This window comes from Peromyscus eremicus, chromosome 1 (genome assembly GCF_949786415.1).
Source record: "Peromyscus eremicus chromosome 1, PerEre_H2_v1, whole genome shotgun sequence".
In the NCBI taxonomy this organism is placed as follows: domain Eukaryota; kingdom Metazoa; phylum Chordata; class Mammalia; order Rodentia; family Cricetidae; genus Peromyscus; species Peromyscus eremicus.
In genome coordinates, this window is record NC_081416.1 from 50,014,225 (window position 1) to 50,037,785 (window position 23,561).

Consider the following 23,561-nt stretch of genomic DNA (forward strand, 5'->3'; position numbering starts at 1 on the left):
CTGCATCTGTGGGCACTGAGATCATTCATGAGTGACCTGCTCTCCTACCTTAGACACCCCACAAATGCCCTGTAACACTGCAAGTTAGGATTCCAACATCTGAATTTGGGGGAGAATTTCAAGGACATGCAATTTTTACAAAACAATCAATCTAGACTAACTCCATAAATTAGAAAACAATATAAGAACAGATCACAAATGAAACCAGTGTGGGAGCTGACCTAAGCATCTAGATGATAGCACTCTTAAAAGACTGGAAAGGCAGCTATATTTATAAGCCAACAAGATTTATTTGAATGTATGTGTAAATGTAAGATATAGTATTCTAGACAAATTTTGTAAAATTTGTTTACATATAAAAATATATACTTTGTGGACAGTGGTAGAAACTTTAGTAGGAATTTTATACTAGATTATGTTTATAATCTCTGGAATGTACTATTAACAATGAGGTTATATAGGTATATTAATTACTTTAGTTAATGGCTTCTGCAGGTATGGTCTGTAGAGGGGGGGATGGTGGGGCATGGCTATTGCTGCAATCACGTTTGGCAGAGTCTCTCAGTGAGGCTTGCCCAGAAGCAGAAAGCTCATGAAGAAACTGGAAGGCAGCAGAACCTTCAAAGCCAACCTTTAGTGACTCACTTTCACAAGTTAGAACTCATAGCTGAAAGATTCAGCAATCTGTCAACAGAGTGGTACCACTTAGGGACCAAGTGTTCAAACACGTGAATCTCTAGGGGACATTGCAGATTCAATTCACAACAATAAGAAACTGCTTTTTTAGGTTATATATAATACATACATACATATGTGTGTATCTGCTCCCTGTATCGACACTACACATATACAATACATACATACTCACATACATATGATATATATGTATATATATATGTATATATATAGAGAGAGACAGACAGAGAGACAGAGATACAGAGAGAGATGCATAGTGTGTGTCTGCGCGTGCGCGCACGCGTGCCTGTCTGTGTGTGTGTGTGTGTGTGTGTGTGTGTGTGTGTATTTAGGAATCAGGTATCCTGATTTCAACCACTTGTCTTCACTGTAATTTTTATCCATATTAATTAAAGTATATTCTATGGTATTATGTCATGCACATGCACATAGAGATTAAAATTGGTGGCTATAGTTAATGGTTTAATTTGCCTATTGTCTTACATACTTTATGTGTATTTACATGGTCATGAGTAGCTAAATCTACTTATTTAGCAAAAGCCTCAAATAAAATGTGAACTGTAGTCTTCACTTCTCAGAGACCTCATTTTGCTAACACATTTTTTTTCAGTTTGCATTTAAAACTTCTTTGCCAATTCAATACCCATGTACATACAATGAATGGAAGATACTCAGGTGTTGTTGGCCTAGTAAATGCTTGGGTTTATTTATTTATAACAGGTCTGATACTCCAACCAAAAGCCAGTGCAATGAAGCATTAATTTCTCAGGGGGAAAAAAACAATGAGAACATGATTCTGAAATCACATACATGCATGCAGGCATGCACACACGCACACACACACACACAAATCAGAATTGGACTCTTCCTCCAGTGGGACTCTTGTATAGATTTTCTGGAACATCTTGTTGTTGGTATACTGGTGGTACCAATGGTTGCAGTGGCATGGGAGGTGCTGCTGCTGACACAGCAGGATTTGCTGGCAGAACTACCACAACCTGTGAAATGAATCACAATGTCACTGAGTCACCCAGTACATTCAGAGCTTCCTTCTCCTTACCCTACGATGTCACCTTTACCAGTGTCTACACTGTTGCTATGGAGTTGAATCCTACATCACCCTGGTTGGTGTCTCAGGCATAGGTCAGGTGTTGCACACATAGGATGCTCATTCTACAGCAGAGTTGGACCAGAGAAGCTGGTGTTTGCAGCACATCTTGGAGCATGAATCTTCCATGTAAATGGCTTAAGAATCAAGGTGTTGTGGAAAATGACAATGGTGTTCTTCCAAACTAGTTTACTCCTGTTGACAGCAGCACATCCATGCTGTGACCTGACAGACACGAACAAATTTCTCCACACACGACAGTGGCCCAGAATGGCAGAAGCGTCATGAGACTTGGGAAAAACCTGTCCTTCACAAACTCAAGTGATGTGGGGGCAGTGGTAGAATGAAGAAGATGTACATGCTTAAGCATCACATGCCCCTAGGCCACTGCTTTTGTGGGTTAATACAGGAGGTCAGCAGGAACAGCATCGCTCAGCTCTAGGGAGCAATTGCTAGGCTTCACTGGCTCCTTTCTCTACTTGAGGCTTTGCAGCTTTGAGGACACTCCTGGCATATAATCCTCATGGTCTACTTCTTGGTCTTTTTTTCTCCTCATAAGTCTGTCACTTTCTTATCTCTATGTAACCCTCTTCCTCCTCATGGCTCAAGATCATCTGCATCAGTTCTTGGGGAAAGACAATGGTCATGTGTGCACGAACTGAAAGTTTCTCATAAACAACAGCCCAGTCAACTCCCTGAGCACATTTGAGGCAGGACAACAGGGTTTGGAAAGGAGTGATTAGAACAGAGGAAAAGGAGTTGGATTTGATCAAAGCACATTATCTGCAGTTATGGCGTTCTCAAACAATAAAGATTAGCACGTGAAAGAAACCAGTACACAGAAGAAGATTGGAAAGACTTTTCCACCTGGGTTTCATCTAAGGAACAGAGCTTGCTAGGTGGGGATGGTTGGCAGTGAATCTGTGAGACACAAACAGAAGAGGCAGGATCTCTCACAGTCCTGTAAAAGGGTGCTACATTCTGTGGCTGGAAGCCTTTTGGATTCTTTCTACACCTCACAAACCCACTTCCATTCTTAGTAATACTTTTCTTTTTCTTAATAAATTGTCTCTATTTCTATTTCTAAGTACGAGTCTCTGGTACAGTCTTTGCTCTGAAACACAGGGATTTGGAATTGGGTAACCTCTGAACTCAGATCCATGGCTTGGCCATCATAAACATGTTTTCCCAGACTCCCTTGGTTTTCTAGATCTTTCTCTCCATCTCCCCTCTGCCTGAAGGCTGCAGATATTTTCACCTCGTCTGTTCTGTTGTTTTCCCTCCCAGAAACTGTCATAAAAATGTTCATAAGCTTCCTTCTGAGTCTGGTTCTAAACTCTTTTATTAATGAAGCTAAAAACCCCAAAGGGAACCTCAGTTTCTCTGGTAAGCCTTTGAAGTCTGAGCAGAGGACCCAGCTGATGGTCTTGACTTGAGGAAGGTGAGAGACAATGAAGATGTGTCCTTGTTAGCTGCTAGATTTATGTGACTGATTACAGAGCAATAGAGATCTACTGAACATCATTTAACGAGGACTGATACTTACCTCACTGGAGGTACAACAGGATGCCTTACACCCAAAGGCAGCAATGGACACAGTAACGCAGAATCCTAGCACATTTAAAATGAACATCAAAGCATCCATACCCTAAAAACAGATTCATACAAAGGAATGTGAAGAGTGAGTGGAGATTATAAGTTTGAAATATGCCCTCCCCCTTGACTACCATGCCCAAAGAGGAAAGACCCTAGCCAGGGATTTGGAAATACAGCTTTTGATATGGTCCAACCCTTAGACAATTTCTTGGCCTCCTGAAAGTCATTTATTTTATCAATTTTTTATTATTAAAAATTATCAGGACCCCAGAGCCTGCTATGCTCTGGTGCTAAAAATTTCACATGGAGAAAAATCATAACATTATTCCACATTTGAAGAGAATGGTCTTTCAGGTTGGCTTTCTAACCAAGCCCTGGAATGGGGAGATACTAGTTTGCAGTGGGAAGGAAGGTTGTTTATTAGATAATATAGGCAGACTATCCTGGCCTGTGCAAGGTGTCCAAGTTATTACAACATCTTCACAAGTAGAAGCAAGATGCTGAAGAATCAAAGTCCTAGAGCCTGAGGAGATTGCAGTATTTGCCTTGAAAACAGAGGACAGAATGATGAGCCGAAGGATGGAGACAGAATGTAGAAACACAAAAGCCAAGAAAATTACCTGTCCCTAAATCTCCCAGGCAGGACAACAGCCCTGTCAACATTTTGATTTTATGCAATTGAGACTCATTTTGAACTTCTGTCATCCTGTAATATATCTGGATTATGCATTCAATTGGTAGCAATTATCACAGCTATGATAACTGATTGGTGTTGTACCCCACGTCCCTTAGTATTCAAGGCACTTGACTTTGTCTGATTCTTCAACAAACCACAGAATCAAAATGGAGGAACAAAAGTAGCACATTTGTTCTGAATTCTCTTGCCTTGTACTGGTGCCTGGAACTGCTGGGTTTGGATATTCTGTCTTTTTCTCTCAGTGATCAGAAATGCTCCCTCTGCTGTGAATTAGTCAATAGATCAGGAGCTTGGCACATGGAAATACTGATTCAGTGGGCCCTGAGAATATTTGAATTTGTTGTTTTAATCCTTGCTCCTGCCTCAACAGATCCAGTAGTCTCTGTGTTTCAGGCATTGTGGTAGGCACAAGGGGAGAACAGCAAGTAGGAGAGATGGTAGCCTTGTCCTCAGAAGTGTGATCATCTAGATAGTTAGATTAAACGTTTCTTTGAGGGTCAGAGAGTACAGATTAGGTCTGCATGCCTCATATTCTCCCTTAGAGATATTTCATCACTCTTATGTGATTCATAAACAGTGTCACATAACATAATTTAATTTACATAAACAAGCACAGGCTGGGCCTGGTAGCTCACAACCAAAATCCCAACATTGAGATGAGATGGTGATTTTTAATCCAAGGATAGCCCAGGCCATATAGCAAGACTCCCATCTCCAGAAATATCAAACAAACACACAAACTGAAGACAGCAATATAAACAAAACAAACGAAAGATTTTCACCATAAGTAGCAGTGTATATGTGTTTATAATATACTCCTTTAAGATGTAGGGATTGTTATTTTTCTAAGTCACTTTGGCTGGTCATTGGCAATTCCATGTGGCTTATTCTGAAGGTTCCAGGTAACAAGTACTCTATCTGTTCTTTCTTACAAGAAGCTCACTCTTTTAAATCTGCTTTGTAAAATCATAAGGTATACAATATGTCTTTCCTCCCAAGGGGTTTGAACTCCCACTACTAGGAATTTGGTTTTATTTTGTATCTCTCTGGAGTGCCAACTCAAGATCTGACATGACATATGGGCCCCTATGTCTGTGAACTAGCCACAATAGTGGTTTTCTTTTTACTTAGTTATAGACAGAAGGGAAATAATCTGATGTCACCTGATCCCTAAATAAATAACTGTTCTACTTCCCAATCATCCCTACCTCCCCAATGTGGTTTACAATCAGAGGGTTGATGGTTGCTTTTGTGAGAGTCAGTGAACCATTGCCTCCACTGTGGCATCCCATCAGTGATGAAATACTCACCACAAGAATTCTGACTGTATAAGGAATATCAAATGCACTCGAAACCACACTCATGAAACCTATTATACTTGTTGCTGCAGCCACCACAGAGCTAATGGTGTTCAAAGTTATACTGCTGATGACCTAGAAAGGAACGGGAATCAGTTAATTCAGTTGTATCCTTGGTACAGCTCCATCGATATTTGAAATACATCATGAGTTTATTAATGCATTTCATCCTCTTTTTGCCAAAAGTAGAATCTGTTTCTTTCCTTATGATGTCTTTACTTCCAATCCCTTGCCAAAGTCAAAGCTTTGTATTATTTTTTCTAAGACTAAATTCTCCAGATGATTCTCAAGGGCAGAAGATGCTCTTCAAATTTCCTCGTGAAAAATTTCAGGGCCATACCCATTCTTAAAAAACAGGATTAGTCATGTAGTTTCTCTTGGGCTAGTAATGTCACACTGACCCATGCATGTACCTCTAAGTTGGTGAGGTGTCCAAGACATTAAACAATGGGGTGAACCTTGAGCAGTCAGGGTCCATGCAGAAAGGAAGCTCCTGTAAGGACTATGTCTTGATGTAAACAATGTTTTTTAGCAATAAACAACATGTGGGAATTAGTCTTTATGTACATTCTGTAGGTGCAGGTTAGTCTGTTTTACACTAGTTCTATGGTCTTTGCAAAATGTGTAAAAGACTATCTTTGAGACTGAGAATACTGTTACTTTCCTGTGTCATTAAAGAAGAATATTCTGGTAATATTCCTGCTCATGAGAATTACACAGCTAAAACAGAAATCCACAGCTAAATGTGTGCCCAGAGATGTAAAACACACTACCAAAGGGCTGTGGAACGCAACCCACAGCTGTTCTTAATAGAGAAGCACAACAATGGCACCCGAGAAAGTTAAGGACAGAAAACAACTGGTTTTAACAGCCAGTGACCCCACGGCTTTGCCAGGTGGGACTACCCGAAGACTTACCATAGACTTTGCCTAGTGAGGCCACTCAATGGATTTTGTTTAATGGGGCTCCTCTATTGACTTTGTCTAGTGGGGCTACCCAATCCAGAGTTATTCATTTTGTAGGTCAATCTGTAGAGTACTAGTTGTCATCTGCTATATACTCCCACAGCCCTCGACAAGAAGCCTTAGACTGTTCTTCCTAAGACTAAATTCTCCAGATGATTCTCAAGAGCACAAGATGCTCTTCAAATTTCACAGTGAAAATTTCAGTCTTTGACTCATTATCTGGAAAGCCCTGTCTGTCATTTCCCACCACACTCTGCTACAAACGCCTGACTATTCTTGTGTGAATACTGACAGTCACTCATGCCCATCTCCCTCTTGCATAGTTCCTCCTATGCTGTAGATTTGGCTCCACAATTCTCTTCTCATGGTTCAGCACAGTGAGTTTTTGTATGAAGTAAAACTACTCAGGAAACTGAAAGTTTGCTGCGTCTCTACAATGAGGTACATTTTACTGGTCAAAGCTGGTTAAAGATGATAAGGAGGTAGATAGGAGCCCCAGTGTAGCAAGGTCACCTTGATCGTGCTACAGAAGTCGATGTTCACCTACTGCAGGAAGGAAAACTCAAATGCAGCTTTTAGTTAGTGAAATAATTGCTGGACTCTTGGCTGTTGCCTTTTATCAGTTTTATGACAGAAATTCTGCTGTAAATGTCTTTTTAAAATCATTATTGTTTTGTATGTACAAATTTCGTCTGCATGTATGTACATGCCTGGTGCCCACATAAATCAGAAGGCTTCAGATCCCCTGGGATTGGAGGTCTATGAACCATCATGTGGGTGCTTGGAATCAAATCCAGGTCCTCTCTAAGAACAATAAGTGCTCTTATTTGCTGAGCTATCTCTATGGCCGCTGTCATTTTTTTTAAATCTATCATTTTGGATACATTTGTAGAAGCCATTTTAATCTGTCAGTCAATGATGTTATTGCCACTGCAAATATTTGATTTCATTGTCATGGACTGTATCTGAAGTTTGAAGGTTCATCTGTCTAACCCTACCTGGGATTCCTCCTCCAGAATTCACTGCACCAGGACTAAGATTCTCCCAGCATCTGCCTTGACACAATATCCACTCAGACTTGATGAGACCTGTTATGACCTTATAGCTCAGCTACACATTTGAAAGTCAGATCATTCTAAAACTCATAGCCTTGCCTTGGCCTCAGGAAAATAGAACCAACCCCCTTTACATTTTAGCAGAATGCATACTTGATAAAATCATTCACATTTTATGGCAAAACAAAACAAATACATACCAGTCCCTTTGTAGTTCTCACTGCTGCTGCAATGGACAAGGACCCTGAGAGCATGAACTGGTCATAAGAGGAAAAATTCAGGTTAAAACTTTATACAGTTATAAATCATAGCATGCTGGCACTCACTTCTAACTCAACTAGGTCTATTAAAGTGATCAATTGTCTTCAAAGCAGTATTAGTTGTCACACACCACCCCCTTACCCACAGCAACAGGGGAGTAAGAGGGAGACATTGGAAGAATCAAGGTTTTCTTTGTGAACTATGCAATTATCATCCTACCAAAATTGTTTAAAAGCAATGAAGACTAGAACTCCCCAGTCTGTATAACAAGATTTTTCCCTCATGACCCTCAAACTGAAGAAGTTAGCCCCCCACAAAAAAAATAGACCAGAAATTATTCTTGCTGGAAATATATATTTGAAGCTGTAAATAAAACAATGGAAAAAATTGAATTCTATATTAGACAATCACTGGAATAGTGTAGCTCATTTGAGTCTAGCAATGTGGCAATTATTTTCAATTTATTCTAAATGACTGCTGTCAACTTGATTGAATTGACCTCTTTAAACTATTTAGCTAAATTTATAGATGTCTGCATTTGCTTTCCAAATGTTGGTTTAGAAGATTTAAAGTTAATCGGAGAATCAGTAGGATCACACCATTGAAACTAAAATCAAGATGTAGATGAAAGTTTGGGAAGATGGCTGTCAGTCAATTGCTTCCCCTGCAGGCTTGAGCCCTTGAGTTCGATCCTCCATCATGAACTATGAGAGTTGGTTGCCAAGATGATAATGAATAGGAAATAAAGATGGATGCTGAAAACCATAGTGAGGAGATATATGAGATTCTGAGTCCTCATTCATGGAATGAATAGATTTTGAGTATAATCCCCTTTCCTAGTCTCATTTTTTTTTATTTATAAATGATGATGAAAGCAAATCTCTCAGAAATTGGAGTGATTGGTTGAAGAAGAACATTACATACAAAAACATATAGTAATAGGCCCAGATTATAATGCAATGAAAGCTATTACTGGTGTTATGGGTAGTATTATTATATTAATATTATTATATATTATTATCATATAATTATTGGTATTATTATTTATACATAAAGTTCCATGAAACTTTGAAAAGTATGAGAGCCTGTGGCATTCCTCAAATTTTTTGCACTCCTCAAATATTAAACACCTGTTGCAAATAGGAAGGAAAAATTAAAGTATCAGGTTTACAAAATAACTAAATTTTCTCATTCTCAAGGTTATCAATAAATGGAAACCTTACAGCACTTAAATGGGATTCTCAGTTGAAAAATAACCAAGTTTATGAACTTTATTTTTCACTTGTCAGCTCATACCATACAAGTAAGAAAATGTTTGATTATTTTATACTTAACTGACACTCTGAACTACAAAACAGTATCTTCAGTTTTACTTAGAGGAAACTTGTTTAACTTTTAAAAATTTGCTGAGAGTTGATTAGGCGGACTCTGTGAATCATCTGCTCGGTTCTGTCTCCTCACTCTTGCTAACACCGCCCCCTCATTTCACTCCTTCTTTCAGGAGCTTCAGAGTTCAGTGATCCCTTCCCAGCTAGAGACATGGATCTCAATTTCCCCAAATAAACATGCAAGCTGGTTGTCCTTGGGCTTAAGAGTATACTTGTAAACTATTTATGAGTAATGAAATAGATACATCAACATGTCAAATTGCTCTGTGATCAAGATGTGATGACATTCTTGTATCACTGAATAACAAACCCTAGGAATGACTAGCCTCTGGACTCCTGAGGAAATTAGTTGTGCCCATGCTTAAGTAACTCTTGTGGGTGTACAGGACTGCATGCTGTCACAGTATTCCAAATGACATATAAAATAAACAGTCCACCTAGTTTATGTGAATGGTATGTTGATAGTGTAACATGAACAAGGAAAAGAACTGAATAAGGTTTAGATACACTCTTCTCAAACTTATAGACTACTTGAAAGAATACAGAAAGGATTCCACCCAAGGTTAGTGGAGTTACTACACAGTGTTATTATGTCCAGTTACACAAGATGATATGTCACTTACCGGGATTGACCCCCAAACTGGGGCCCATATGTATACTGAAAAGATTAGCAGGGAATGATTTAAATTCATCATTATTACACCCAAGCTGAGGTTTATGAGAGCAATCATAACTTGTACAACCTAGACACAAAAAAGTGAAACATTATCCACCAAAAAATGATGTCCATGCTAAGTACTATCAAACCACTAAGTTCCCTTCATCTCCACCTTTAATATTCACAGATGAATTTTGAAATGTGATTCTCTTGTCAGTAGTCTTCATAAACAGGGGGGATGCACTAACTTGTAAATCCCTTGGAATATCTCTCACACATATACACACACATGTATGCACACACATATTTCAGTAATTTCACACTTGGGAATTTGTGAGGTTCTTCCCAGAGGCACTTTTATGATACCCATTGTGCATCTCTACTTCTGTTTTATCCTTTGTCATGTGCTTACACAAGAAAGACTTGGGAATTAGGAAGAAGTTATTCCAGCAAGAAGCCACTTGAAGAAACAAAATTAGATGCAGAGTGAAGAAAACATGAACAGACACACGATCTTTTTGGGGGACTTGTAGCATGAGGAAGGAATGTGAGTATGGTGAGCTGAAAATTGGGGGAACTCCCTTAGTAAAGACTAGAGAAGATGAAAACTACTTATGAAGATATATGGGAGGAAATGAGAACAGTGCATAGAAGGAAATGTATAGGCTATAGGAAGAGACTGGAAAAGACATTTACATATTTATGTATATATATATATATATTTCATATGTATGTGTATTTGTAGCAATAATCTTTAAAGAAAAAGAAGTTATGGATATGGAAAGGATGGGCAGCATGGGAGGGCTGTGGAAGAAAGGGGAGGATGGAAAGCTTATAATCCTTTTTAATTAATTTTTTAAAATAAAAAAGGATAGCTCTAAACCAAGTCAACTCCCTGCACTTTAATTTGTGGGAACCCCCAGAAAGGACAAGAATTTAATCAAAAGGAAAAAATAAAAATAGAGTGAAAACCACTGGAATTCAAAACAGTGAATCAATAGATAAAACTTACAAAATATAGGTTAATTTTCCTTTAAAGATAGATAAAATCAATGACTTTCTAGGCAAAGTAACTGAGAAGACAGGTGATTAATACTCTCAGAAACCATGCATGGGATAGCACTGTGGAAAACCAAAAGAAGAGGCCAACCAATCCAATACACTTAGAGGAATTGCCTGAAAATAAAATGTACCAAACAAGTCTCAGAAAAAGAAATAGCCACTAAGAATAGTCTTATGTCATATGAAAAGAATTAATATTGCCTGATAATATTATGATTTTTCCTAACTGATATTTAAAGGAATTAATAAAACACAGAGCACTAAGCTCAGAGTTCACAGCACTGGGGAGTGTCTATCTTTATCTCTCAAGTTTTTCTGTAAATGTAAAACTGCTCTCAACTGCTAAATTCTTATTGATATATTTACTTAAACAAATTCCATACTGACACAAAATGTTTATCATGAATAATGACTATTTAAAACAGCTGTCTGCCTAACAGCAGCTACCCAGTGGTTGTAAGGTTGGGCTAGTGAGTACCTTCTGCATTTAGTGACCTTTAACTTGCCCAGGATGTTATCTTTTTGAAGTTCTCTATTTTTTTAGGCACACTCTTCTGCAGACAGAAGTATGTGGAAAATAGAGGATTTCTCATCTGAATAGCAGGCAAAAGAAAGGTACTGGAAACGGATCAGAACATCATGGGTTTATCAACCAGTGGGGAGTCCTGGGCCTGAATCCCAGCAGCAGATTGCATAGCTTTTTCTCTGCACTGAAGTGCATATGATCATCTTGGATGACCCACAGCTTAGAACAGACCTGAAGTTCCTATATTTTAAGCATAATTAAATCTGAAGTCTGATGTGATAGAATAACACATTCATTTGCAAATGATAGATTTGAAAATCAGATGTCAGTGATCTTGAGATGTGTTGATGACTCCTAAGGCAAGTGGGACAGAGTCCTGGTGTTAGCTTTTTTATTTTTTTAATCATTTAGATATTTACAAAATCATACTCTCCTCAGATACAAACACATCTTACCCCTAGGACTTTGGGTTCCCCCTTCAAGAATTTCTCTGTGCTCTCTTTCCACAGTTGTGACCTTATAACAGACTTCTCTGAGGGCTGAACATCTCCAGGGACCACCTCTATGATGGTCTGTTCTATTCCTTGCATGGTTGTCATGGCAGCAGAAACAGTGCTGAAATAAGAATGAAATTTTGGATGAACTTCTGGAAATGACACAATGCCAGGTTCCTGCTTAAGGATAAATTCCAAACTAAACCCTCCTATGTTACAATAAAAAAAATCCAGCCTAGATAATCTACAAAAATAGTTTTATTCTCTTAGTGAGAGAAGCTCTTCTATTTCTATTTTCTTAGCCTAATTTTGAATGCTTATATGTTTTCTTTAGATAGCAACAATTATTTTGGACTTCATTTTCAAATCAGTTGTTGAAGCATTTGTACAAGTTGACTTCATTTTCGGGAGGTTTGACCCCCAACTCACTATCTGCTCCCAAATTCACTCTCCTCACACAGTCTCTGGCTTCCATCAGATACAACACCCCCCCACCCCACTGTGTACTACTCAACCTGCAATGGAAGACAGGATTCAAACATTATTTGGTACTTCCCTTTCACTCTCCAGTAGACAAAGATGTTCTTAAGGGAACCCAAGGTGAAGGGTGTAATCCACTCCAATGCACAACTTTTTCACTTTTTACAAAGGGCCTCTGCCATGCCTCTCAGAAATACCTTCAGACCTTGATTGTCTATTAACATTCCCCTTGTCTATTAACATTCCCTTCGTGAGTCAATTACTAAAGAGGGATCTGTAGGGTGAGTTTCTTTTTCATTAAATACAAAATAGAGATGCACACACAAAAAGCCTAAATTTCAAGAGTTTGTTAGTAATAGATGATGATAGAGAAATGAAATCTAAGCAGGGAAAAGCCGGGCCTAAGATCCAATAATCTGGAGTTCACTCCTAGCTCTTTCATTAAGATGTGAATTTCTGATTAAACATTCCCTGGATTACTTTGACAGTCCCTGTGAAAGAGTGCATTGGGCACAATTGCTTTCAAGATTGTTTCAGATCTTCACACTGCTAAAAGTCTGCCCAGCTCATGGCCTGTGTGTCTCCTAAATGAAGCCAAAGATGCTTGGAGACATATTTCAGGTCACAGTCCATCTCAGAAGCAGACTATAAGCCTATCAGGCTGGGCACTCAGGCTCTATGCTCTGCCTCTCTACCAAGTCCTGCATGGATCAGATATTGTCTTAACTAATGGATTGTCAAGATAATATATAGGAGACAGAGATGAATATTATGGAAGAAGGTTATTAAGAGTGTGTAAAATGATCAGTCAATAATTTAAATATTGTTTTCAGGTTTTTGATACCCTGGGAATAGAGAAAGAATAGAAAGCAAAACAACCCCACACAGTGTCCAGATGAGGCCTTTGTCTTTTTTCAAACTTTTTTTTATGTTATTATTTTATTTTTGAGAATTTCATACTTTACTGTATTTACATCATTTCCATCCCACCCTCTCCTCCCTCCAACTTTTCCCATGTTTCCCTGCTCGCTTTCATATTCATGACCTCTTTTTCCTTAATTATTATTGTTACATATGCATATTATTATATATAATCTCTCTCTCTGTCTCTCTCTCTGTCTATCTCTGCCTCTGTCTCTCTCTGTCTCTCTGTTCTCTCTGTCTTTCTCTCTGTCTCTCTCTCTCTCTCTCTCTCTCTCTGTCTCTCTGTCTCTCTCTCTGTCTGTCTGTCTGTCTGTCTCTCTCTCTCTCTGTCTATATATATATATATATATATATATATATATATATATATATATATATATATATACCTACAACCTGTGGGGTCAATTTAGTGTTGCTCATATGTATATATTTAGGGATAACCAGATTGATTGGACAACCCAAAAGGGAACTCATTGTTGGAGAAAACTAATTCTGCCTCTTTTAATAGCCAGTAATTGTCTGAAGTTCTTCATCTAAGGGTAAACATGGCAAGATATCCTCAAGGGTACCATAGTGACACTTATATCTTGGGAATAGCCAACAGCTGTCTAAATGGTCTTACAGAATACTCAATAGGAGGAAATTCATGCCTGGTACTGTCAACCTAGCCACCTGCCTGTGGCTGGTGAGGTCCTGGACCTGGAGGAGAAAATATTGCTGCCACTTTACCAAGCCTTTGTCTTTTCTTTGTTCTTATTCTTTGCATCAAAAACTGCCTCCCAAGGCACATTTAAATGTGTACGCAACTCTAATTCAAAATAATAATGTGTGTAGTGAAAGGTGATCTCATTTTTCCATCCAGATGTTCTATATTCATCCAGTAAATTAAAAGCCATCATACTGATGCAAACCCTGCACCTACCTTCTTCCAGCCTGCAATGCCTGCTGTCTGTGTCTGATGAAGGGCAGGCCCTGGGATAGCTCCTCAGAGTCTTTGTTCAGATCCAGTGTCCACCCAACACTCAGCACTCACTCAGCTGAAATTTGCATGCTGCTTCTATGACCTTTCTAAATCATAAAGGCTGTGGTATGAATTTCTGAAAAGCACACCTACTTCCTGCTCTTTCTATAAAAGCCGTTAACTGACTTTCGATTCCTCAACTAGGGTGTGTAAGTTTACTGTGAAACACTCTCAAAAAGAGTAGCAAATCGGTTTTCTTTTCCATAGAAAGTGAGAATGTTTATTGTGATAAGTATGAAGATTTACTCTTTGTAAAACTCTGTCAAAGGAATATAAACAAAATGCTATGATATATTAAATTGTATGACCCATTTTTGTATATTAAAATTAATAAAATGTAAAATCAAAACTAAATAAAGCATAAATATCAAAATATAACAAATATACAATTTTAAATATTTAATATTTAGTCATTTAGATGGCTTTTCAAAATCTATTTGCAAAAATTTACACATTGCTGTCACTGTGTTTTTCTACAGAATTGTGTATATAGAATTTAAATGTGCTAAGGGTACATGAAACTCCACTTTTTTGTCAAATAAATATATTTCAAAGTAGAATTGATGTATAGGAATATTGGCATTGCTCTGTCCCCTGTGGGGATGACAGAACATCTGTGTAATTTTTTCTTGGTTGAAATAATAGCACAGGTATTAAGATCATAAATTTGAAATCTAAACTCACATGGAAATCCCTAAGATTATATCTTTATTAGCGTTTTTCTATTACAATCAGATTGTCAAGAATTCCATGACCTTTTTTGGGGCTGCTTTGGTTTTTGTAATCTAAATTCATTTTTTGCACTTCATACATCAGTACTGCATTTACATTATTTCCACTCCTTGTACCCCCATCCCAAGTCCTCTCATGTCCCTCCCATGCCCTCTCTAATTATGACTTCTTTAATTATTGTGAAACACACACATTATACACACACATATATAATCTATATATTTATTTATATACATATATATTCTGCTGAGTCCATAGTGAGAGTTTCTTACTTAGATCTGGCAGTTCAAGTCAGATACTAGTATAGCTGTGTATCTTCTTGGGCCTAGAGGAGAATGACTATTATCAATGTCTTTAATTTTCACCAACACTCTTTTTTTACTGTGTGCAAGATATACACCTTTTGTTTGTTTGAGACATGGTTTCTCTGTGTTGGAGATTCACCTGCCTCTGCTTCCTGAATGCTGGCATTAAAAGCACACACCACCACTGCCTGGCAAGGTATATACTTTTTGTTCCTCATTTGAATTTCCACATCAGAGTATCTTATTTGCTCATTCAAATATATATTATAATTAAAATCTAATTACATTATTTTCCCTTTTCTCCTCCCAACCCATCCCGTGTCCCCTCTCTCCAATCTTCTTGCTGCCCCTCATTCTCTCTCTAATTCACTGTCTTTTGCTTTGATAATTATCTTTGTAACACTATAACATAAACATATAAACATAATGTGTCAAGTCCATTTAGTGTTGTTTGTGTGTATATGACTTCAGGGCTGACCACTTAGTATTGGGTAACCAATTAGGGGCTCATCCCTGGGGAAAACTAATTCTCCCACTATTATCAGTTGCTGTCAACTCTTTGTTATGGGTGGTGGCTTGGTCCCTTTCCAATCCATGTTGGAATGATGACAGGTTTGATCTGATGCAGGTCTTCAGCAGGCAATCACAGTTGCTGTGTGCTCATGAGTGCTACAGCCCTGTCATGTCTAGAAGACTCTATTTTGTCTCAGTTCTCCCAGACTTCTGGCTCTTAGAGTCTCCATCTCCTATTTCCATGTTTCCTGAGCCCTGGTGGGAGAGATGTGATATAGATCCTTCATTTATTACTGAGCACCCCCAGAAACATTTGTTTTCTGCACTTTGACTAATTTTGGGTATCTACATTAATCACCATACACTGCAAAATGTTGGGGAGAGGGTAATAGATGTGATATGAAAGCAGAATGGGAGAGATTGGGGGGAAGAAAAAGGCTGAAGGGAGGATCGGGGACCAGGGGAGGACAGCAGGGAGAAAGATAAATTAGAACCAATTATGTAGTAAAGTGCCATAACAAAGCCATTACCTTGTATGTAAATTATTAAAATGCATAAAATAAACTTTTGAGGCATAATATGTGACAGCCAGAGCACAAGCTGTTTTACCTGTGTTCTGTCAAGTAATTGCTACTGGTCGGTGGGCTGGGTAGTGTTCTTAGCCATCTTCTGAAAAGGTGTGAGGCACAGGGAGATTTTGCTGTAGTTCTGTGGTTTTTATGGGTACAAGTGAGAAAGAGGGAGTTCTCAAGATGAAAACTCATGGTGTGATATACCAGAAACCTTCCATTCTATTCCATTTTACTCTATTTCCAAACTTGACAGTTTAGATTATTTTCTCTAATATCACATGTGAATGTAGTCGGTAGCACATGGAAGCAACAGTTTCTAACTTGTTTGTTCTGCAATCAAAAATAAAACATGTTTAATGCAAATCTAATAAATATATCTAGTCATGTCCTGAAATACATGACACAAGAAAAAAGTTTAATTAGGTATTGTCTTGCTTAGTAGGAAGAAGAGGAAGGGGGAGATAAAAATAAGTTGAATCTTATCTACATGCCCCAACATACGCTCACTTGGACACTGGCATACATTGACTTTGCTATTCTGTGGTACATTTTTATGGCATACAAGAGAAGTAGGACAAAAAGAAGCAAAATTCATGTTTCTGTACTTCTTGAAGGAAAAAATACATCCCCCAATTTTTTTTAAACAAAATCAAAAACCAAAGTTAGACAAACAGAAAGAACATTACACAAAGTGGTAGAAATGTGTAGTCAGTGTGAAAATCTCATGTGATTAAAATCACTTCATCCATTTACGTTAAAACTTTCTTTGCTTATTTAAAGCACTTTTAGATTGTCTAAAGTATGAATAAAACATGGTCAAGTGCTATTTAGCTAGTAAATTGATGGTTTATTTATTCCATTCTGATATTCTTATGAAAAGCCAATGGAATGATCAGCCAAGTTCCTGGGGAAACATGAGAATGTCATTCCAAACTTACACACACACACACACACACACACACACACACACACACACACACACACACAGGCATCCACATCAGAGTTGAAATCTTGTGTTTCCCCATGTGTGGTTCTTGAAAAAAAATCACTGCAGATTTTCTGGAACATTTTTCTCTTGGTGTGCCAGTGGTACCAAACCTCCTTAAAGTGATATAGGACATGGTGTTTCTTTCGTGGGAGGACTTGATGGCATAATTACCACGACCTGTAAAGTCAATCAGATGTTGTTACATTATTCACAGACCCTCATGGATTCTTTTCTTTACCCACATATTGTACCATCACCAATGTTCACCCTGTCACTACAGAACTGAATTTCACATCAATCTGATGGATTTCTCAGGCATCCCTTAGGTCAGGCTATATCTAGGACACACATTCAGTTGTAGAATTTTACCCTTTAGAAGCTTCTGGCTGCTGTTGATTCTCAGAGTGGAATAGTATGATATAAGTGAGAGTGCCAGTGAAATGGTTTAAAATGATCTTTTATGGAAAATACAGAGCTCTTTTCCCAAATAATTTGCTAGTGCTGATAGCAGCAGGATACATAAATCATGCCTTGGTTGCTATATGTAAAGTACTATGATATCAGACTGGCCTGGAGTGGCAGGAAGAACCCTGAAAGCATGGGCAAATCTCGTTCTTGTTCTGCAAATCATGTAACATAGAGTTTGATAGGAATAGCTGAAGATCCCAGAGAATATTAGATTTGCATTACATGTTACATGCCATTACACATCTAGACTCAGAGAGCTTTGGGGGCAATTCTTCTCAGCTTTTCTACTATTACAGAGTTCACAAGAAGCACAGACTTCCATCTAGTAAATACCAAGGTCTGAAAGGTGTGAAGGAATTTGTCTATCCCCAAATTCATCACTCAGTGAAATCACAAAAACTTCAGCACTACCCAAGAAACTTACAACTCTAAGGCCTTAAATTGCAAACCCATCATAAGCTTTGCCGTAATTTAGTCCAATGTTCTTCTTTAGGCTGAGCCTGTGGAGATGTAGATGTAATATTTCTTGGGGGCTCCCAGAAAGAGGAAGGGAAGGATATAGATGAATAACCATAATTTTATTATCACTTTATTATTGGCTATGAGTTCTGTCTATCACTGAACCTGTGGGCAATGAGACTATTGAGCAGCTGTGGGGTTTTACTAGCCTCTAACTCACGCTAGTGTTCTCAATACTTAAAAAGTACTTAAAGAACACAATGGCCATACTTTTGTCCTTGCCTACTTCTGTCTCTTCTTCCATTCCCCACTGTGTAAGATCATTTTTCTGAACAGAAGCCAGAAGGATTTGCTACATGTATCAGGGTAAGACAATGCCCAGGTAGATACCAAATGACAGAGAAGTCTTATCCCCAGTGCTTCTTTATATCCAGGGAAGGCTGCTATGATAAGAGAGTGGAGTAAATCTGGTACCCTCTGTGGACTTCTAAGATGTGAACTGTTCTCTGGTCTGGACTTTAAGGGGGTGTCACTTGCAAGAAAAAGAATGGTAAAACTGTACTACTTTGACCATAATAAAAACCAAAATCCTGGATGTCTCTCAGTGACCCTCTCTTTTAGTGTGGATAAGACATGAGAATAGAATAGCATATCATTCCTGTAAGTAGGCCATAGATCAGTTGACTTTGAGTCAATTAATATTCTAAATGAACCTGTTCATTGTATGAACCAAAAGAACCTAAGACATTGGTTCCCTTAGTATCTTCAAAGAAGTGCACTGTCCTACTTTCTATACTAAAGAGGATATGAATTGTACCACATGACTATATAAGAGAAGCTTGAAGCTTTGAAGCTTCAAAGGATCCTACAGACCATCCAACTGCACGAACATGATCTTGTGGGTCCTTGAACAGAAAACTCAGGTGAGCTGTGCCCATTCTTCACCCATGGGAGTTGAGAGGTAATTAGTGAGAATTGTGTTCAGCTTCTGTGTTTGTGTGATTTATTAAAGAGTGACAAAAAAAACAGGAAGAGACATATTCAAAAGAAAGCCAAAACTTACCCCACCAGGGTTACAACACATCACTCTGCATCCAAAGGCAGAGAGAGACACAGCAATGCAGAACTCCAGCACACTTAAAATGACTACCACGATGTCCAGACCCTGTCAATAAATCATAAAGCAAGCATGTGAGGGGTGGGAGTCACACAGTCCAAACATTTATGCACTGAAAGAGGAGAGGCACTGGCCAAGAGCCCAGGAACACGGCTCCTGGCACAGCCTGACCCTTAATTGGTTCTTGGTGTTTTAAATGTTGCATATTCTGTCACTTTTTGAAGCACATGTATTAGTTTAACCCCTGTGGAACTGTGGCCTTTCAAGGACACCTGTAGTTGAGTCTTGCTAATTTCATGAGGTACAGTCCAGTTATCTCACACAGTATGATATCTATCTGTTCTTTCTCATGAAGAACTCACCTAATCTGACATCTTTGCTTATAATTCCATGCTTCATAATGTATCTTTTCCCCCAAGAATATGAGAGCTTTTTGAACTAAGAGAGCTGTATCTGAACTGTCCCAGTATTAACCCTGGGATCTTACATAAATTATGTGCTCCAGAGACTTGGGAGATGGCTTAGCTGGTGTTTTCTACGCAAGCATGATGGCCAGACAACAGATCCATAGCACCCCATAAATGCCAAGTGGGCATGATGACCTGCATTCAATCCCCATATGCAGGCAGGGGATTCTTGGAACAAAAAGAATAGTCAGACAAGCTGAATCTGAGAGCTGTGGGTTAAAGTGTTACATCCTGCTTCAAAGTGGAGTGCAATCATGAAAGACACCTGATGACAACCTTTGGCCTACACACACACACACACACACTGGCACACACAGATATACTCCTGAGGACATACATACATATATTCATGCATAGTACACAAAATACAGACATGAAAAAAAGGTGTGTGTGTGTGCTCCAAGGTCTGTGGAATAATGTCCCTGGTGCCCAGATAGGAACATACTTGACTTCAAGCTTAATGAGGCCCGTCCTTGTGGAGGTCCTGACATAAGATGAAACAGGAATAAAATAAGACCTACACAATTCAGAAGACTTCGTGACTTTAACAAGAAGATGGCTGATTGAGATGAATGATGATTCCATTATATAATGTGAAGAAAGCAGCTGCAGAATTTATAACAAGCCCAGAGCTCTTTTAAGCATGAAGTATGGTGTGAGGTCACAGGGCCCATAGCCAAGGAAGGTACCTCACACAGCTGTCAGTTCTAGAGCTGTGTTCATATCATTGTACCCTGGATGTCTACAAGGTAACAGGCCTTCAGAAATAGCAAGCAAGATTATTAATCAGAATAACTACATAGAATAGGAGAGTTATAGGCAGGGAATTCTAGAACTTATCTTTGTCAAGTTCTGAGTGCCTTTGGAAAATTGTTCCATCTTCTAAACATTTGTATCTCATTTTGGTCGAGTGCATAGAGATTGAATTGCTTACTATAAGGACTTTTAAAATGTTCAAGGGGGGATATTAGTTATCAATGTCCCTCATGCAATTGTTTTGTGTAAATAAATAGGGCCCAAGATTCATGGACTTTAACTTGGAAAACAATGCAGTTTATTCTGCATAGGGAGTGAGAATGTTGATTCCCTATATTTACCTGCATTTTTTTTTTTATTTTGCAATACAATTCAGTTCTACATATCAGCCATGGATTCCCTTGTTCTTCCCCCTCCTGCCCCCCTCACCTTCCCCCCAGCCCACCCCCCATTCCCATCTCCTCCAGGGCAAAGCCTTCCCTGCAGACTGAGATCAACCTGGTAGACTCAGTCCAGGTAGGTCCAGTCCCCTCCTCCCAGGCCGAGCCAAGCGACCCTACATAGGCCCCAGGTTTCAAACAGCTGACTCATGCAATGAGCACAGGACCCGGTCCCACTGCCTGGATGTCTCCCAAACAGATCAGGCCAATCAACTGTCTCACCCACTCGAGGGCCTGATCCAGTTGGTGACCCCTCAGCCATTGGTTCATATTTCATGTGTTTCCATTCGTTTGGCTATTTGTCCCTGTGCTTTATCCAACCTTGGTCTCAACAATTCTCGCTCATATAAACCCTCCTCATTCTCGCTAATGGGACTCCCAGAGATCCACCCGGGGCCTAGTCATGGATCTCTGCATCCAGATCCCTCAGTAGTTGGATGAGGTTTCTAGCACGACAATTAGGGTGTTTGGCCATCCCATCACCAGAGTAGGTCAGTTTGGGCTGTCTCTCGACCATTGCCAAGAGTCTGTTGTGGAGGTATCTTTGTGGATTTCTGTGGGCCTCTCTAGCACTTTGCTTCTTCCTATTCTCATGTGGTCTTCATTTACCATGGTCTCCTATTCCTTGTTCTCCCTCTCTGTTGTTGATCCAGCTGGGATCTCCCGCTCCCCCAAGCTCTCTTTCCCTTGACCCTCGCCCTTCACTACCCCCACTCATGTCCAGGCTATTCATGTAGATCTCATTCCATTTCTCTGTCATTGGGCGATCCCCGTGTCTTTCTTGGGATCCTGTTTTCCAGGTAGCCTGCCTGGTGATGTGAGTAGCAGTCCATTCATCCTTGTTCCACATCTAGTATCCTGCTATGAGTAAGTACATACCATGTTTGTCTTTCTGAGTCTGGGTTACCTCACTCAGGATGATTTTTTCTAGATCCATCCATTTGTCTGCAAACCTCATGATGTCATTGTTTTTCTCTGCTGAGTAGTATTCCATTGTGTATATGTACCACATTTTGTTTATCCATTCTTCAGTTTGAAGGGCATCTAGGTTGTTTCCATGTTCTGGCTATTACAAACAATGCTGATATGAACATAGCTGAACAAGTGCTCTTATGGTGTGGTTGAGCATTCCTTGGGTATATGCCCAAGAGTTTACTTGCATTTTTTTCTCTTTTGGTCTCATTGTACCCAGGGGTGTGAGTGTGAGATGTAACTCTCACTCCTAAATAAAGGTTTGATCAAGTTCTCCATGGTTTCTAACTTCTCAAGGTGGTTCTACAATTGAGGAGTGTTACTCTTAGTTTTGTTGGGTCAGTTTGCCCCAGCCTTGCTTCAACCATAATTCCATGAAAACAGAAACCACTCACAATTAAAATGGACATGGTCATGAGACAGCTTTCTGAAGAGCTTCTATATGTACAGTAGTAGAAATGGAAAGAATAAATGCCTGGGCTCAGTGAGCTGATTATGATCCCTGAGATAGCAAACACGGAGCTGGTGATGTTCAGGCCTAGGCTACTTCGAACCTAGAAAGGAATAAAATTGATTAATTCAATATCCTCAGGTCTATCTCCACCCATCACCATAAACTCTTTAATTCTTTCCTTATACATTTCATCCTCACTGTTTTGATTAATTCAAAAGTACCTTAATTTGTCTCTACCATTATTTTCAACTCAACTCTCTTGTCAAAACAAAAATGTGAATGTCATGTCTACAACTAAATCTTTCAGATTACTCCTACAGAGACACGAAGCATACTCCAAGTTTCTCCTACCAAGGATTTCAAAACTACTATACTTTTAAAATAAGTTTATTATTTAATTTGGGATGTGTGTGCCTGGAGAGGTCAAAGAACTTTTGGGAGTTAGCTCTCTCCTCCCACCATGTTGTAGGGTAGGATGTCTCTTTTTATTTATGAAGCTGTGCAGCCCAGTTAGCCTCCTGTGTGTCCTCAGGTTGTCAGGCTTGGCACGTTCACCTGCTGAGCCATCTCCCTGGGCTGTCTATTATACTCTAGCAGAAGCAGGAGATCTCTATGTGTTGGTCTCTTACCATTCTCTGCTGCAAGATTCCCTGATTTCTTCTGTTCGGATAAATGCTGCTGGCCTCTTATTGCCCTGCCCCCTTTGCATATTTCCTTCTCTGCTGTTTATTTCTTTCTGCAATTCCCTTCTAGTATTGAAAGTATATCAGCTTTTTATAAGAAGCAAAACTTCCCAGGAAAGTGTGAGTGGTTTGGTGAGAATGTAGCATGGTAGGTATATACTGATGGTCACAGCTCAGGGACGTGTAGGGGCACAGATTTGGAAATGTTGTATTAAACACACTCTAGAGTTTGAGGTGTCTCTTTTGAGTAAGGAGAATGCAAGAATTGTCCTAGCTAGCGTCGTTTGTTGAGATCTTGGTTTGAGTCCTTTTCCTTGGTTTTGTGACAGATATCCTGGCATGTTAT

General features: G+C 39.1%; 2 protein-coding genes across 2 annotated transcripts in view; both read right to left on the bottom strand.

The window, feature by feature from the left end:
* Positions 1-1,422: 1,422 nt before the first annotated feature.
* On the bottom strand, positions 1,423-14,296 carry LOC131909162 (membrane-spanning 4-domains subfamily A member 4D-like). Its single transcript, XM_059260504.1, has 7 exons — positions 14,191-14,296; positions 11,826-11,985; positions 9,748-9,867; positions 7,676-7,732; positions 5,408-5,530; positions 3,351-3,452; positions 1,423-1,694 (listed from the first exon to the last, which is right to left on the bottom strand). The coding sequence occupies exons 2-7, from the start codon at positions 11,967-11,969 to the stop codon at positions 1,548-1,550; spliced, it is 693 nt and encodes a 230-aa protein (XP_059116487.1). The 5' UTR covers positions 11,970-11,985; positions 14,191-14,296; the 3' UTR covers positions 1,423-1,547.
* Positions 14,297-16,940: 2,644 nt separating this feature from the next.
* The window catches only part of LOC131909138 (membrane-spanning 4-domains subfamily A member 4A-like), a 158,903-nt gene continuing 152,282 nt past the window's right edge, over positions 16,941-23,561 (bottom strand). The window contains exons 9-11 of the mRNA XM_059260460.1: positions 22,474-22,632; positions 19,390-19,491; positions 16,941-17,576 (exon numbers count right to left, since the gene is read on the bottom strand). Of these exons, the coding sequence (XP_059116443.1) occupies positions 17,514-17,576; positions 19,390-19,491; positions 22,474-22,632 (324 nt within the window). The 3' untranslated portion in view covers positions 16,941-17,513. The remainder of the gene's footprint in view (positions 17,577-19,389; positions 19,492-22,473; positions 22,633-23,561) is intronic.